This window comes from Apteryx mantelli, chromosome 1, assembly GCF_036417845.1.
Source record: "Apteryx mantelli isolate bAptMan1 chromosome 1, bAptMan1.hap1, whole genome shotgun sequence".
Classification (NCBI taxonomy): domain Eukaryota; kingdom Metazoa; phylum Chordata; class Aves; order Apterygiformes; family Apterygidae; genus Apteryx; species Apteryx mantelli.
This window is the reverse complement of record NC_089978.1, coordinates 88,295,685-88,312,940: the sequence shown is the minus strand read 5'-3', so window position 1 is coordinate 88,312,940 and position 17,256 is coordinate 88,295,685. Positions and strand designations below refer to the sequence as shown.

At 40.3% G+C, this 17,256-nt stretch overlaps 1 protein-coding gene across 4 annotated transcripts in view; it reads left to right on the top strand.

Moving 5' to 3' along the window:
* RPS6KA3 (ribosomal protein S6 kinase A3) overlaps positions 1 to 17,256 on the top strand; it is an 81,670-nt gene that overhangs the window by 8,790 nt on the left and 55,624 nt on the right. For all 4 annotated transcript variants that reach the window (XM_067297162.1, XM_067297172.1, XM_067297166.1 and 1 more), the window contains exon 2: positions 4,496 to 4,552. In XM_067297162.1, coding sequence (XP_067153263.1) covers positions 4,496 to 4,552 — 57 coding nt within the window. The remainder of the gene's footprint in view (positions 1 to 4,495; positions 4,553 to 17,256) is intronic.

Sequence of the window (17,256 nt, the reverse complement as noted above, 5' to 3'; positions counted from 1 at the left end):
ACTTAATTATTATTAGAATAAGATATTCTGCAGCAAATTGATAACTTCAAATTGCTGTGACAGATGCTATATCAGATATTTTGTGTACAAGACTACACATAAATAGTCCCAGTGTCAATCAGATGAATAGGTGAGGATAGTGCTAGGTTTATTCTGCAAGTGTCCAAAATAGTACAGTTTCACCAGACTTGCACGATGAATTGGATCTGTTGCAACAAACGTTGGAACTGTAATTACAAAAAAAAAAAAAGTGTGACTTTAGGGACCATAGATATAAGTTGTAGTGTGTAGAATGCAGAATATTTCTCTTCTCTTCACAAAAAGTGGTTAACTGATTGTGGGTGGCATGTGGGCTACATCTCTTGATGTACTCTGTTACAAAGGGTTTAATGTGATATATATTCTTCAGGAAAAAAAACTGTAAAATCAGTCCCCAAACCTATCCCATCACTTGCTACTTTTGGTCCCCTCCGATGCAGTTATTTACAGGATTGCATTATTAGTCAAGAAGTAAAATGATCTGAATTTAAAAGAAAAGACACACACAACAGCGTTCTTAAACTGCATTTTCACTTCACTAGGGAAATCATATAATTATATCCTAATGAATTATGTCTTAAGAGTTCAGTGGGACTGAACCTGTAGTTTTTGAGTGCTAGAAATATTGAAGCCTGATTTTCTGTTTTATAGTGGATTGACTGTTGTGTCAGAGGTTATATAAGCTCATATGGGGGGGACACGCGTAAACCAGCTGTCTGGTGTCGATTCTCTGGTGTTTGTTTGCTTTATGCTCAAACAGGGAACCTGTAGGATCTCTTTCATTTTCCTTTCCGTGTGCCTTCAGGAAAACTGCTGGAACTTAACTGTGTTTGAGTATTCATTTCTACCAGTTTAGTGAAATGTGGTGGCAGGGTCCAAAAGCCTTTGAGGGTGCAATTTCTGGACAGCATAACATGACTGCTTTCACTGGAAATCAGGATAGGAGACAGTATTCGGGTGGGTTGGAGGAAGGTTTTGTAGGTTACTTTTAAAAAGGGTTGTTCACCCTTATTTCATGGCATAAACTGATTGCTGATGTGTTTAGGGAGTAAGCAGAAAGTTTTTTGCTGTGGACCAATTTTTGTATCGTTTTTCTTATAGCTGTTTTGCTGTCATCTCAAATTTTTGGTGCTTGCTGCTTTTGGAGACAGAATACTGGAAATAACCCAATCTTTGATTCAGTCTATTTAGTTAGCATCCCACTACAGAAGGGGAATGCAGTTGAGGAATATTAGAATTCTAGAGTCTCTGTCTTTTGAATGAGGCCAGTCTGTACATGCAAAAGATATATCCAGCCTTGTCTTATTCTGCATTCATCACATTTAGTCCCAATCTATTGTGTCACTGAGACAAGCCTGTGGTTCTAGTTATTTGCTAGAGCAAGGCTATACCCAACAAAAGGGAACTTATTTTTCATTTGCTTTCCTCTTAAGGATGTTACTGACCTCCTTCCTCCACAGTGGTTTAAAGTGGCCTCTTCCAGTGTGAGCCTTTTGGCCTTACATTTTAACTGATGTGTGTTATACTTCGCAGAATTTCTGAGCACACAGCTGCTTTCCATTTAATACTATCATATACCAGCAAACCATAAATCATGCATATGTATTCTTTACCTTACATGGCTCAGACAGTTCTGAGCAAAACTGGTTCTACCATCCAGTGATTTCTTTAGCATAATCATTGCTTGGGTAGACCTATTTAAACAGATCTTGCTAATCCAGTGATCTGGCTCAGATGTGACCATGTGGCATACATGCTGATTTCTTGAATTTGTTCCTAGTTCCAATACATGTGTTTGGAATTCACTTCTTGAATTCAGCGGGAAACAGTAACAAAGTGATTCAAGATTAAACAGGAAAACCAGACTGTACAAAACACTTCATCTGTGATGCAAAAGTTTGCTATATTTTTTTTCTCGTAGGCTAATAAAATGCTGAGAGTGTCAGTAAGGTTAAAGATTAGAGCCTTTTTAAAAATAGAGGTTCATCTCAATATCTTGTCTTTGAAGAAAGGTTTTTCCTCAAGCTTCTGACAGTCTTCCACTTTCAATTATGTTTCAGTTGCCTTAAAATAGTGTAAATGTGAGAACTTCAGACTTGCTCTTTAGTAAATTCTTGCTTCTTCTGCAGTTAATGTACCTTATTATCCAGTGGAATGATAGTCATAGCAAGAACCACTGTTTCTGACAATTTGCATGTGTGGCTTTGGTACACAAGTTGCCCTGTTCTAGGCCTCACAGTTTAGCCATCCTTAGTTGTTAGGACATTATAGACTCCTCCTTTAAGGCTAAAGTCAATTGTCTTCTTTGTTCTGATGTTTTCTTCTCATTTTTTCCTACTGACAAATTACTTTGGAAGCTGTCTTGTGGCATGGAGAGAGTATAGAGATATGTAGCTAAAATATAAATGTTAATTTAAATTAAACATATGTCATAGATTTGAGAAAAGGGAATGTATGTTACTTCATGCTTTTCCGTAAACAAGCTTATTAAAAACACTCATTTCTGTAACTTAGCTAAACTGGTATTTTTATGATCTTCTGTCTGATTATTTTAACTTTCTATGTATCTTAAAGAAGAATAGTACAGTGGTCACTGCCTGTGCTTTATAAGTTAAAGATGCTAAAGTGAGGGAAGTTTTAGGCTTTTTGGAATATTGTCTTATCAAATAACCCTTAGTTGTACAATTAGGAGGAGGTATAATGCTGAGTGCACTTAACTGACGTAGCATATAAAAATAATGTTGGCCTCTGTAGTAACCTGTAATATGTGGAGCTGGTTTCTTACCAGTCTTTCCTCACAGAAATGTGATGTCTAACCAGAAGTCTCTAGTATCTTCCTCTAGCCAGTTAAGATGAGAGAAATGTCAATTTTATCATATGCCAAAACACTGCACTGGGGGCAGAATCAGCAAATGATTTTTTAATATATATATATATTTTTTTTTGCCTGCATCACTTTTGGGCAATCCATAATTCTTGTAACCTAGCTTTATCTAGCTGCATCTTTTAGCCAAAGATACAGAATGGAAAACTTGGAGTAGAGAGCTGGTAATCTTCTGAGATTGAGCATTCAGTGTGTTTGGCATATTTGAATATTGGGATTTATAAGTAGTTAGGATTTGATTTACCATTTCATATGAAAGTTTATCCTCCAGCCACTTACAAACTGAAAGACTATATTAACTGGAAATCGTTGCAGAAAAATTATGCTATGAAGGTTCCTCCTGAGAAGTCTGCTGAAAAACTGAACCATGGGAAGGCAGTTGTGGAATAATGCTAAAATCTGCTCCATTTATCAATCTCTGAACCCTGCTTAGCAGCTTTTTTTTTTTTTTTCAACAACATCCAGAAGATATGTGTCTGTATATGTATGTAACTTTATATTTTAAATGAATTAAGTTCTGCAAAAATAGACTGATTAGCCCTTGTGTTCTCTGCAGAAACAATATACAAATGAACTAACACTGTTTCCAGTGGTACAGGAACATGTGGTAATCATTTTTAATAGTTTTTTCATTTGTTTCTAATGACAATTGAATGGAGAAGTAAACTAAGAATTAAAACTCCACTTGATATCCCTTACCATACTTCAAGAAATGAACTGTACCACCAATGCTTTTCTTTGCAACTTACTAGAACTCTTTCACTGTGTAAGTGATGTCATTCTGAGTCTTTCTGGGAAAAATGCCTTCTAGAGATTCTCCAAGTACAACTGACAAGCAAAAGAGAGAGCATTTGTTGACCAAGAAGGGACTGAGGCTTGTGTGGGTTTGGGTTTTTTGTTGTTGTTGTTTTTTGTGTTTTTTGTGTATTTTTGTTTTAACCAGTATGGCTGAACTTCACATTTGGAAGTCTATTTCTTTATGCACTTTGGTTCTAACAAAAGTACTGAAGGCAATGAATTATTTTTCAAAGGACAGGCAGCAACTCTAAGTGTTGTAGGCATAGTTATTATAAGGATAGACTATAGCTATGTATGTTCTTGAAGGAGTCATTGCAGGGAAAGGACTGAGTATTGCTATGTAAGATCTTGGTCTTAAAGAGCCTGTTTATCTGTTCTTTGTTGTGGCTTTTTACTGTTAAACTTTGTCAGGGTCACCTCTTTTGTAGAGATTGTAGTAGTGGAAAACACTGTCTAGCTGTGTAGTAGTGGGGCTTCAAAAGCCCCTGAGTCTGTTGTATATTTCTTGCTGTGATTTGGTCCAGTTTGATAATGCATGAGAATCAGAGTGAGAATGAGTGGCATTGTAGCGTCAGCAAGGTACCCATTTTGTGTTCACTTTTTTTAATATGTACCTGTTTTCTATGTTCTCTTTTTTTAATTTTTAGAATATAGAAAAAAGAGCTCTTGATCCTGTAGAGAAGCATGCTGTAAAAGCATATCTGCAAAACATTTATTTCTTTAGTTGGATTCAGTGGTTTTAGTAACTTATTGCATGTCTGATGTTTTCTACAGAATGGACAGCAAATTGTGGATGAACCGATGGGAGAAGACGATATCAATCCACAAACTGTGAGTATATGACAGACATAATAAAGATGAATAGTACTATACTGTGATACATTAATGTCACTTAACTTGCAGGCAGGTTGTCACTAATCTTTTGTTGTTCCAGTTTACTGGACACAAGGTGTAATCTAGGATCCTGATAGTTCTAAGGAGTTCTTTGTCACTGACTCTTGCCTGCTTTGGTATCCTGTGGTTTGTTCTGATGAACTTGCATGCTTTCCATAGTGTTTTCAGTATGATGCAGGCTTTTCTGTTGAAGACACAAAGCTGAATATGGTAGAAAATACAATTGGGATGGGTGGGTGAGAAGATTTCATAGCAAGATGTGACTAGTTCACATTTCTGAAGAGGGAGAGGGTTGAGTTCCTCTTTTCTTATCCTAGCAAACCTTAAAAACAGGTAGTCCTCTTTTACCATCCATTTCTCCTAGTGCCAGTGAGCAAAGCACATCTGTTGGCTTCTGTTAGTCTCATCAGTGAATAGATGAGAATATTTTACATCTGTGAGTCCCAGAGTGTGCCTTATTAACAGTTAAGATTTCAGTTGTGGTCATGTCACAACAACTAGCTGTGGTTAAATTCCACACAGACTTCACCATAAGCGCATGTGCGCTTACTGCATGAAATATGTTTCTTTGAGTGACAGCTGCTGTTACACCTTACATATCAAACTAGAAGCGGAAAAGCTATCACCTCTCTTTTTCTGTACTGCCATAGTTACCAGACGGATTTCTTGGCAGTATGTGTCTGTGCTATTTTGTTGTTAGCATTAGTCATTTTTTCTTTTCCTTCTTGACCTGTTTAAAAATAGAATATATGCATAATTCTTCATTAGCCTGAAAGATTGTTTCTGTTCCCTTTTTCCATAGATTGTGGGGTTTATGCACAACCAAGATATAAAGTTTTAGGTCCTCTTCCTGGACTTCTGACTGAAGTGTTAGATGTGTCTCGCTACTGTTCTTGAATGGGCTACAAAGCAGGTTGACTGAAGCCCAGTAGTTTCTTAAATCTTTCTCTCTTTTGATGTGGATTCCCATTTTGCTCTTGTGATGTTAATTTGACTAAATTGGAGGTGAAGAGAACTTCTATTCTGAGCTAGTTCTGAGAACTTCTGTCTGAGCTCACAAAGCTCCGGAACTGTTTGTGTGGACTTACTTGAGGGTGACAGCTGTAGGTATCAGTTTAGCTGCTGATTTCAGATGCTTCCCCAGCTCAAATAATATGCTAAATGCTGACACACATGAAAACTTCCAGAGTGGTGGAATAGCTAAAGACCAATGCTATACTGTTAATTTAGATGTTGAACTTGTGCTGTGATTCAGATCTGGACAGTACAGAGAGCTGCTAAACTAGTACACTGAGCTTTATGAAATACATATAGAAGCAGCGCAATCTCTCTGAACCTGAACTGGCAAAGAAACACAAAAGAGTGGGGTATCTAACACTCTTTTTTTCCTTCCCCATACATATATTTTTTAATTCTGATTATCTGTTAATTCTAAAAGCCCATGCCGTGAATTCCTTTCCTCTTTCAGTTTTAAGAGGGAAACTCTTGCCAAATTCAATAGTTTTTCAGGGGGAAGACTGAGGGTGAGGAAGGAGTGTGCAACTGCAGTTTCAGAAGCAATCTCAACCCAGGCTCCTTGAAAATAGGGGTGGCTGCTAAAGAGAAGCTCATGGTCAAGAAAACTAGCTGTCAATCCATATAGGTTGGCTTGAAAATAGGGGTGGCTGCTAAAGAGAAGCTCATAATCAAGAAAGCTCATTATCAGTCTGTATAGGTTCCTTATCTTCATGTCAAATCTGCAGTTTTACAAAATTTTGTAAAGCAAAGATGCCGGTGGCCTTTCTTCAGCTGTGAAGGCAATCTTCATGGTTACCTACAGTCTTTTGTCAGAGTGTACTAGCTGACTTGCCAGTAAGTGGACGTTACCAATAAAACACAACTCTTAGAACTCCAAACTTGAAGTACAATATATCAGGGTTCATATGTTTGTATCATACATTTGCAAACTGAAGTCTGCACATGGGATGATCAAGGCTGCTTTGATGTAGCTACACAGCAGTTTCTCTTAGCTAAAGCTGTAGACAAAGCCAGTTTAGATGCTGAGTGGAGTTGCCTTTTCTATGTTTATTTTAATAAATGTATCAGTAATAGATGTTGTTCTTAAGCATAAGAGACTGGCATGAAAATTTGGAGATTGGAAGCCTGCATTATATAAACATTTTAGCTTCTTCCTTATAGAATGCAAGGCTGTGCTGCCTTTGACACAGGGTGAAGAAACAAGTCAGGTGCTGATAGATGACTCCAAGGTAGTGCGTGGTGTTAATGAGTAAGGAAGGAGCGAGTTTTGTAAGGTAACACTGGAAGGAGATACTTGTTTTGATCTTCTGTGTAATGTAGACTATAGTGCTTACATGAATTAACTTTTGTTTGAACTAGAATATCTCTTTTTCAAGAAAGCATTCAATTTTGATTGAAATGTTGGTAACGGTAGTGAATCAACTGAAACACTTGTTAATTTATTTTGACTAGTGTCATCACTCGATATTTGCCTTATTTTGAGTCTAGCTTCACCTTCTAGCTATTAGCTTTTTTTGTAGTGTGTGTGTGTGTATCTGCTAAAATTATATCCTCTTTGATCAAAAGTAAAGTTGATTGGCTGGAGAGTGAGTGGCATAGCTTTGATTCAAATCCAGTGGCTTCTTTTGTGGAAAGCAAGAACTATACTAGTACATTTCTGTTTTTGAGGAGTCCAAGATGCTGCGTAGTTCAAAGTCTTACTCTTCTTAAAAGAGAAATCTTTCAATATATTAGTTTTATTACCATTAATATACTGGTTATATCTGGCTTTACAGCTTGCTCTCAACATTTTATATTTGATATGTCTTAGATGATCTGGGTTCAGCAGAAATAAAATGTAAGAACAAAGCAACATCTGGCTGAAACTTGATCTAACGTGAAAATCTAAGTGAAAATTACTTAAAGGGGAAGCTATCTAAAGCCTTTTATGTTGCTACCTTTTTCATTCTTGTGCTGACTACCAATGTTTTGTTTACTTCTGTATCCATAGAGATTGACCAAATATAAATTGTTTTAGGCTCTTGCAACTGTGATGCAAGAGTTAGTACTTTTACTAGTAGTTAAAGCTAGCCAGAAGCTACAGCTGGTCCAGCAAGTAGCTTCCCATTTTTAGACAGGTAAAGAGCATATCGTGCATGCCATGTTCTTTCTTTTGTTCTGTTACCTGGATTCATTTTTGTTGTTAGAACACTTACTCCAGCTGATGCATTACCATCATGCTGTACCTGCTTAAGCATGATTATTGAAGGTACAAAAACATTAAGTTCCAAGAATTTGTGAAAAGTTGTTATCAGTAATGCTTTTTAAGTTACAGATCAGCTCACATACATTTCTATTCAGTAACCCGCAAGGACTGCTGATTACTTTTGTCCCTTTCCTGCTTGTATACTAAAAAAAACTTAGGCACAAGTAACTGGGATGAAAAAGTAAAGCCTCCCTCCCATGGGGGAGGTTGATTAGTATTATAACACTTTTTCTTGTCTGCTATGATAAAACTTTGAACAGAATTCAGCTTTTAAATATGCAGAATTAAAGCATAGACAGAATTAAATACAACTAAATCATAAAGCATTATATTAAAATCTGTGGGTTTGATGGAAAAGCTAGCAGGAGGATGACAGTCACTGAGACTATTTTAAAAATATATAACTAAGATAACTAAGCCTGTAGTCAGTTGGTAGTCAAAAGGTAGTGTAAGAAATGCTTACAAAGAAAAGACAATAGTTACAAGTGGCTTTTTCTTTTTTTTTCTTTAACAGAATTTTAAAAAGTAACTATTTGCAGTAAGTAGAAGAAAATGATATGCTTTGTCTTGCCTATCAGTGTTCTAATAGAAAAGGTTATGAGGAAAGTATCTTAGAAAATGCTCTAAGATAGGTTAGTAAAATAATTTAAGGCATATAGTCCTTTTGTCTAAGGAAATACTGAACTTTGACAGTAAACTATATGTAGTAATAATATTGATATTATATATGTTGATATAATCAACATATATCTATATGCATGCATATATATATATGCACACACTCCACAGGATTACCAAGGACCTATAAAATGTTGTTCAACCTTAAAAATCACAAAAGTAATTTTGTAAATAGTTATATAATATTTGACATCTTGGACTGTGAAGAAAGATTGAGACTGGAATCACTAACATAAGTCTTACAGAAGATATGGAAAATTAATGGACAAATATATATATACAGAGACACACCTATGAGAGGACAGAGGTAGTAAGAGACCATGATAATACATCCTGCAAAGCTACGTATTTTTGGATGTGTAACGGATACATATGGAAAACTAAAACTCGTTATGCAGGCAGTAATACTAAAAGCATCTAATCTGGGATCATCTTGTCTGTTTTACCACCACCTGTGAAAATAGCAAAATTTAAGCATGTTAAATTCAAGTGCAGTACTTAAGCAAAAAGGTGTTATTAAACTGAAAAATGTTTGGATTTGAAAATGTTCAAGAGAGGCTTCAGTTGATTCACAGAATCACAGAATGGTTGAGGTTGGAAGGGACCTCTGGAGATCATCTAGTCCAACCCCCCCTGCTCAAGCAGGATCACCTAGAATATGTTGCACAGGATTGTGTCCAGGTGGGTTTTGAATATCTCCAGAGAAGGAGACTCCACAAACTCTCTGGGCAACCTGTTCTAATGCTCTGTCACCCTCACAGTGAAGTTTTTCCTCGTATTCAGATGGAACTTCGTGTGTCTCAGTTTGTGCCTGTTGCCTTGCGTCCTATCTCTGGGCACCACTGAAAATAGTCTGGCTCCATCCTTTTGACACCCTCCCTTTAGATATTTGTATACACTGATCAGATCCCCTCTGTCTCCTCCAGGCTAAACAGGCCCAGCTCTCTCAGCCTTTCTTCTAGGGGACTGGAACCTCTCCCCTGTATCGTCTTCATAGCCTTCCGCTGGACTGTCTCCAGTAGTTCCATGTCTCTCTTGTACTGGGGAGCCCAGAACTGGACTCAGTACTCCAGATGTGGCCTCACCAGGGCTGAGGAGAGGGGGAGAATCACCTCCCTCCACCTGCTGGCAACACTCTTCCTGATGCAGCCCAGGATACCATTGGCCTTGGCCACAAGGGCACATTGCTGCCTCATGGTTGACTTGGTGTCCACCAGCACTCCCAGGTCCTTCTCCACAGAACTGCTTTCCAGCAGGTCAACCCCCAGCCTGTACTGGTGCATGGGGTTATTCCTCCCTAGGTGCAGGTCCCTGCACTTGCCTTTGTTGAACTTCAGGAGGTTCTTCTCTGCCCACCTCTCCAGCCTGTCCAGGTCTCTCTGAATGGCAGCACAGCCCTCTGGTGTATCAGCCACTCCTCCCAGTTTTGTATCATCTGCAAACTTGCTGAGGGTGCACTCTATCCCTTCATCCAGGTCATTGATGAAGAAGGTGAACAAGACTGGACCCAGTACTGACCCCTGGGGGACACTGCTAGCTACAGGCCTCCAACTAGACTCTGCACCGCTGATCACAACCCTCTGAGCTCTGCCACTCAGCCAGTTCTCAATCCACCTCACTGTCCACTCATCTAGCCCACACTTCCTGAGCTTGTCTGTGAGGATGTTATGGGAGACAGTGTCAAAAGCCTTGCTGAAGTCAGGGGAGACAACATCCACTGCTCTCCCCTCATCTACCCAGACAGTCATTCCATCACAGAAGGCTATCAGATTGGTTAGGCATGATTTCCCCTTGGGGAATCCATGCTGACTACTCCTGATCACCTTCTTGTCCTCCACATGCTTGGAGATGGCCTCCAGGATGAGCTGCTCCATCACCTTTCCAGGGATGCAGGTGAGGCTGACTGGCCTGTACTTCCCTGGGTCCTCCTTCTTGCCCTTTTTGAAGACTGGGGTGACATTGGCTTTCTTCCAGTCTTCAGGCACCTCTCCTCTTCTCCATGACCTTTCAAAGATGATGGAGAGTGGCTTAGCAATAATGTCCGCCAGCTCCTTCAGCACTTGTGGGTGCATCCCATCAGGGCCCATGGATCTGTGGGTGTCAAGTCTGCTTAAATGATCTCTAACCCAATCCTCCTCCACCAAGGGAAAGTATTCCTTTCTGCAGACATTTTTTCTTGCTTCCAGGATCTGGGGTTCCTGAGGGCTGGCCTGAGCAGTAAAGACTGAAGCAAAGGTGGCATTCAGTAACTCTGCCTTCTCTGCATCCTTCGTCACCAGGGCACCCACCCCATTCAGCAAAGGGCCCACATTTTCCCTAGTCTTCCTCTTGCTGCTGATGTATTTGAAGAAGCCCTTCTTGTCCTTGACATCTCTGGCCAGATTTAATTCCAAACGGGCCTTAGCCTTCCTCGTCGCATCCCTGCATACTCTGACAACATTCCTGTATTCCTCCCAAGTGACCTGTCCCCCTTTCCACTTTCTGTATACTTCCTTCTTCTGGTTGAGTTTTGCCAGGAGTTCCTTGCTCATCCATGCAGGTCTCCTACCTCCTTTGCTTGACTTCTTGCTCATAGGGATGCACTGCTCTTGAGCTTGGAGGAAGTGATGTTTGAATATTAACCAGCTCTCTTGGACCTCTCTTCCTTCTAGGGCCGTAACCCATGGGATTCCTCCAAGTAGGTCCCTGAAGAGGCCAAAGTTTGCTCTCCTGAAGTCCACGGTTGCGATCCTACTTAGCGCCCTGCCTCCTCCTCGCAGGATCCTGAACTCCACCATCTCATGGTCACTGCAGCCAAGGCTGCCCCCGACCTTCACATCTTCAACCAGTCCTTCTCTGTTTGTTAGTACGAGGTCCAGCAGCACACCTCTCCTTGTTGGTTCCTCCACCACCTGTGTCAAGAAATTGTCACCAGTGCTCTGCAGGAACCTCCAGGACTGTTTGTGCCTAGCTGTGTTGTCTTTCCAGCAGATATCAGGGTGGTTGAAGTCCCCCATGAGAACCAGGGCCCGTGATCGTGAGGCTACTTCCAGCTGTCTGTAGAAGGCCTCATTGACTTCCTCTTCCTGATCAGGTGGCCTGTAGTAAACACCCACAACAGTGTCACCCCTGCTAGCCTGCCCTTTAATCCTTACCCATAAGCTCTCGACTCGCTCTTCATCCACCCCTAGGCACAGCTCGATACATTCCAGTTGCTCTCTCACATAAAGAGCAACTCCACCACCTCGCTTTCCTGGCCTGTCTTTCCTAAAAAGCACGTAGCCATCCATGACAGCACTCCAGTCATGCGAGCTATCCCACCATGTCTCTGTAATTGCAATGAGAACATGGCCCTGCGACTGCACACAGATCTCTAATTCTTCCTGTTTATTCCCCATGCTACAGGCATTTCAGAGAGGTAATTGAGTATGCAGGTTTCCCAGGAGGGCTGCAGGATCCTCCATAGCCGTGTCCTGTGCGCACTTCCCCAACTGCATGCACCCACTGGAGGCATCCTGACTTGAGCTGCCTTTTGCTGACTGCCCTGTCACTATAACTCTCCCCTTCCCCCATCCTTCCTAGTTTAAAGCCCTCCTTACCAGGTTGGCCAACCTGTTGGCAAAGACCCGCGTGCCCTGCTTAGTGAGGTGGATCCCATCTCTCCCCATCAGTTGTTGATCTTCAAACAGGATCCCATGGTCATAGAAACCAAAACCCTGTTGCCAACACCTGTTGCACACTGTACTAGGTGCAGCTAGCTGTTAACTTGGAAAATCCATCTACTCCTCCCATCCTTCCCCACTGGCAGGATTGAGGAGAAAATTACCTGGGCTCCCAGACCCTTGACCACCATCCCCAGAGCTCTGAAATCCTGTTTGCTGGTTTCCAATTTGCCCTTGACATCATTAGTGCCCACATGGAAGAGCAGCAGATGGTAATAGTCCGACATGTGGACAAGCCTTGGCAGTCTTTGTATGACATCTCATATTCAAGCCACTGGAAGGCAACAAACCTCTCTAGACAAGAGGTCAGGTAGGTAGATAGTTGCCTCCGACCCCTGCAGCAGGGAGTCCCCCACAACAATCACTCGCCACTTCTTCCGGGTGTTCCCGTATGGCACTGAGTCTGTTGGCCCAGTTGCTTCCCTTGAAGCCATGCCCAGCTCTTCAGCCTGGAGGGCACTAAACCTGTTCATCAATTGCAAGTCTTCAGGAGGAGTAAGAGCCTTTCTCTTCCCACGAGCAGTGACCAGTTTCCAGTTGTTTTCTACAGTGTTATGATGTACCATTTCACATGGCACAGAGCCCTCAGGCAACTCCACTGCTGTGGGGGGTTAGGACTCCTGGAGCTGTATGGTCTCTGAGAATACCTTGTCTATCTCTTGCTCATCCTCTCGGATGCTGCGCAGCCTACTGACCTCCTCCCGTAACTCCCTTACCTGATGACACAACTCACCAACAGCAGCACACCTCCTGCAGGAGAGCTGGCTGTCAGCCCAGGCCTCTCGGAGAGGCCGCAAGCACTCCCTGCAGCCTGAGACCTGTAGGGCTGCATCAGCTGTCAGAGGGTCTGTCTGTGTCCAAGCCTCTGACACAGCTCATGCAGCAACTCCAACAGCTACTGAGGAATGTGCTCTGTGGCGTATCATGACCATACCTGAGGAAGCGTACACCGCTGGGATCGGAAACGAAGGTGCCTTCTTGCGCCCTTCTGTGTGAACTGCTGCGCAAACTGCTGCATCTGTTCACTGCCTCTGTTAGCTGTGATTCTTTTCACCTTGATTTTTTTTTAGCATTATAGCCTTGTACCAGTGAGAACTCCTATTTTCAAAACTTTTTTGTTTGTTATTATTTTAATGCAGCTATGCAGTAGAGTTTGTAAGTGATAAGCTAGAGTTTCTTAAATGCTACAGAAACATTTGAGTTCATGAGTATTTATAGACCTATAATCAGTGACTATTGTGGCTGGTATTTCTCATTTTTCACAGGCACAGATGATGTTTAAGTTAGCCAAGTGGCCGTTTCAGCTAAAATTATCATTAATAAAACACTGAAACTTTTACTATTTTTGTAGTTTTACTGAGAGATGAGGCATGTACATGAGTTATTCTTTCATGTTGCCTACACATTCAAGAAAGTGTAGTTATTACCTGTTTATGTGGAAATCAAACTGAGGAAGCTTTCTTTACAGCCTTACTAATGCAGTTGTTTGAATCCATGATATTATATAATTTAATATAACACCATGTTCGTTGTTAGGTAGTGAGTCGTAGTTTTAGTTAATGCCAGCAGAGAATTTGGTTATTTAATGAAAGAAGGGCCAGTATGTAATAGAGTGAAAGAAACAATCTGGAGTACAAATACTGAACTAGGACTTTAAGTTGGTTCATAATTCTTACACTCCTAATGTATTTTATTAAATAAATATATTTAATTCTGTTTTATAATAGAACTTGATTCTTGAATAAGTAAGTTTTGCAAACTGAAAATTGAAGTCTGTAAAAACTGAATGCAGTTATTCCCTTCTCCATGCTCAACTCTTTCAGAAACTGTAAAAGGCAGAGCACCTTTTTTCTCCAATGTAATGAAACTGCAAGCTCAATATTTTCCAAAGCACTGGGCTGGACTCCAGCTTGGATGAATTTTGCTAGACTTTTACAATGAAGTGCATGTATCTTACCTTTGTAAGGATGGACTTAATGGTCCTTCCATAAGAATTTGCAGCATCCTTGTAAATGTTGCAAAGCTCTTAATCTGAAAAGTAACTGTATGTGTCAAACCCAGGTAGAAAAGGCAAACCTTGGGATATTTTTTCAAGATGTCTTCAAGCGAGGAGGAAAGGTCACAGCAAAACTTTTTTATTGATATCTCCTAATGAATTTTCTGTGAGTGGCTTCTTTTGTGCTTGGTGTCTTAGGTGCAGCATACTTCCTGGATCTTGATCAGAAAGCTGAGTAATTTGAGAGCATAAGCACCATTAAAAGTCAAGCAGTTTACTTGTTACACGAAGAGAAAACAGATGGTAGCCCTGAAAAGCTGTAAACTGGCAGATGGAAACTGCCACACCCTCTGATTAATTGAATATTGCTGTTTTGGCTATGCAAGCATTTTTATTATGAAATATATTATTCAGCTTTTGAAAACTCCAAAAAGCAGATCTCTGTTCTTCCACTGTTGACCTTTATCGAATGAGGGGTTTTCATTCCTTGTATGTATACTCCATCTTTGTTTTTTTCCAGATAATTGAAGGTAATCCATATTACAGAGCCTTGCTTGTTTAGCAGCATAAAGACTTAATTTGCATTATTATGCATCTCAGACTGAGGGTATTGGAAGATTATGTCAATCCACCTAATAGACTCCACTTAGATGAAATGCTTCAAGTGACTTTTTTGTTTATATGTAGGAGAGAGTGTCCAGCTGTAGCATGCATGTTTTATTTGATGAAACTTGTGGGTTTGCACGTGTTCAGTATTGCTTTGAGAGTTCCTCCAGCTTCTCTTAGCTCTCCTGCTCTTGGTGGAAGCTGTCAGCCCCATGCTCTTGAGCTGCTGCATGGCAAGTCTGATGAAATCTTGTCTTCACTTTTGTAAGTTCAGAACATCCAAATTGAAATTATTGAAGGGAGAGATGGGAGATAAACCCACTTTCCTATATAGAAGGAGGAAACGTATTGGGCAAGCAGACTTCTGCAATCTGTTTTGCGTGTTGGTTTTTTTGTTTTGTTTTGTTTTTTTAATCCAATCTGCAATTGACTCACCTCTCACTGACACACACAGGAAATTCCTTTTTTGGGGGGGCAGTTGTGTTTCCTAATAAATGTGTATTATGCAAATCTTTATCAAAGATTTCAAGGTAAGGCGTGCAATTTGCTGGAGCAATTTGTCCTTGTTATCATGAACTTCCCTGTTGGGGATTGCTGCCCTCTAACCTGTCTCCTTCTCTTATGAAGGAATATTTGAAAGGGCAAGCTGTCGCCTCAGAGCGTCTCAAACTGGATTATGTAGCATATATCTTATGTTTCTGGTTGGCTGGTAGTGCTCTTTGGGAACCAGGCAGGCTTTATTCTCCCAGAACACAAGCAATTTCTGTCACCTGCTGCAGACCCATGCCAGTTCTAGGAGAACTATTATTAGGAAGGAACCCCCTGACCCCGAGCACCAGGCTTTGCACTTCTTTGCAAGGTCAGAGAAAAGGGTTGGGAGAACAGTAGTCAGTAATTGTTCACATGTTGCAGTTGAAATGCCTTATTCCTGTCACCCTTAGCGGATACGGTTTATCTGCAGAGGAATACACTCATACCTTTACTAGAAAAAGAAAAGAAAAATGTTATTTACCCACAGTAACTCGTCAGTTTTAAAAGGCTTTGCAGCTGGTGTGGGTCTCACCACTTTACTATTCATTTCCAATTTTAGTGATCCTTGCTACCACAGACTTAAAAATTATACTGATTTGAAGGAGATTGGTGTTCTTAGTGCCTTCATACATGTTCTCGAGAGGGCAAGGCAAGGACCTTGAATGGTCCTACTTTTTGTTGTTGTTGTTGTTTTTGCCTTGGGCATGTAAATTTTGTATTAACTGTAGTTTCTCAATTACAGTTTTCGAAGGGGAAGTAGCTGGGTGGTTAAAGAGACTGAAGCGAGGAAAGTTTCAAGTAGTTTTCAAACCATTTATGAAATACTTGAAGAAATGCTTCTGTTGCAGTAACCTCCTTGTGTTTAAGAAGTTTTGTTTATCCCAAAACAAAATTTGAATCATTGTGCTTTATGCTGCTTTACTGCTGTTGTAGTAGAAGCCCTTTCTTTCAAACAGGCTGTAATATACATAGCACATTGCAACTGAGGATTCATGGTATAGTCGTAGTTACAGAATGTCTGTATAATTTTACTAATTGTGTGTATTCAGTACATAGAATTTGGAAGATCATTCCCTGTGAATGTGACATAAATAAAGACATAGAAAAGTACAAGAAAAGGCAAAAAAGGGGGGGAGGGGAGCATGTTCTTGCTTGTGGAGCCCTGATAAGGCTGGGAATGAGGAGTCTTTATTTCAGCTCTGTATTTAGGCAAGAGGGACTTCCCTTACGCTGGGGAGATGTATAATCCAGATTTTAAAGGCAAAGTTAGAAACTGATACTGTAGACAAGCAAGGAGGTGGTAGAGAAAAGCAGTATAGAAATGGAAGCGACATGTTCTGTTTCACTTTAAAAAGAAGAGATTACCAGGTCTGTCTTCTGTAGAGGAATTAGAGCCTGAAGAAATTGCAGTAATCCAGATTTGAAAATAAACATACATCCAGGCATTAGTTAGAACCCAGTCAAGGGAGGAATGGTACTTTGGGGGGGGCTGTTTGTTTTAATGTCTTGTGCAGGAAGTAGTACAGTATTTTACTTTGTATTTCCTTTGGTACAGATTCACTAAATGGAATCACCTGGAGCTGTTTATAGCTGAATATTTGGTTGTGTCCTTGACTGTGTCTTTACTTGCATGTATTTCATTTTATTTTTTGCTTGAGGAAAAGCAGCCTTGCTGCATATTCTACTAGAGCATGCCCTGATTTTCAGTGGTTTTTAATTCTGTGTTTTTAATAAAGATCAAAAAAGTTAAAGGCACTTAAAAGTCACTAAACAGATCAATATTTCAGGTACTAAATAGATTGAATTAGAAACTTATGCTTTGTCTTTAGCGATTAGATATAGTTGGATTGACTTGTAATTCCTAGAA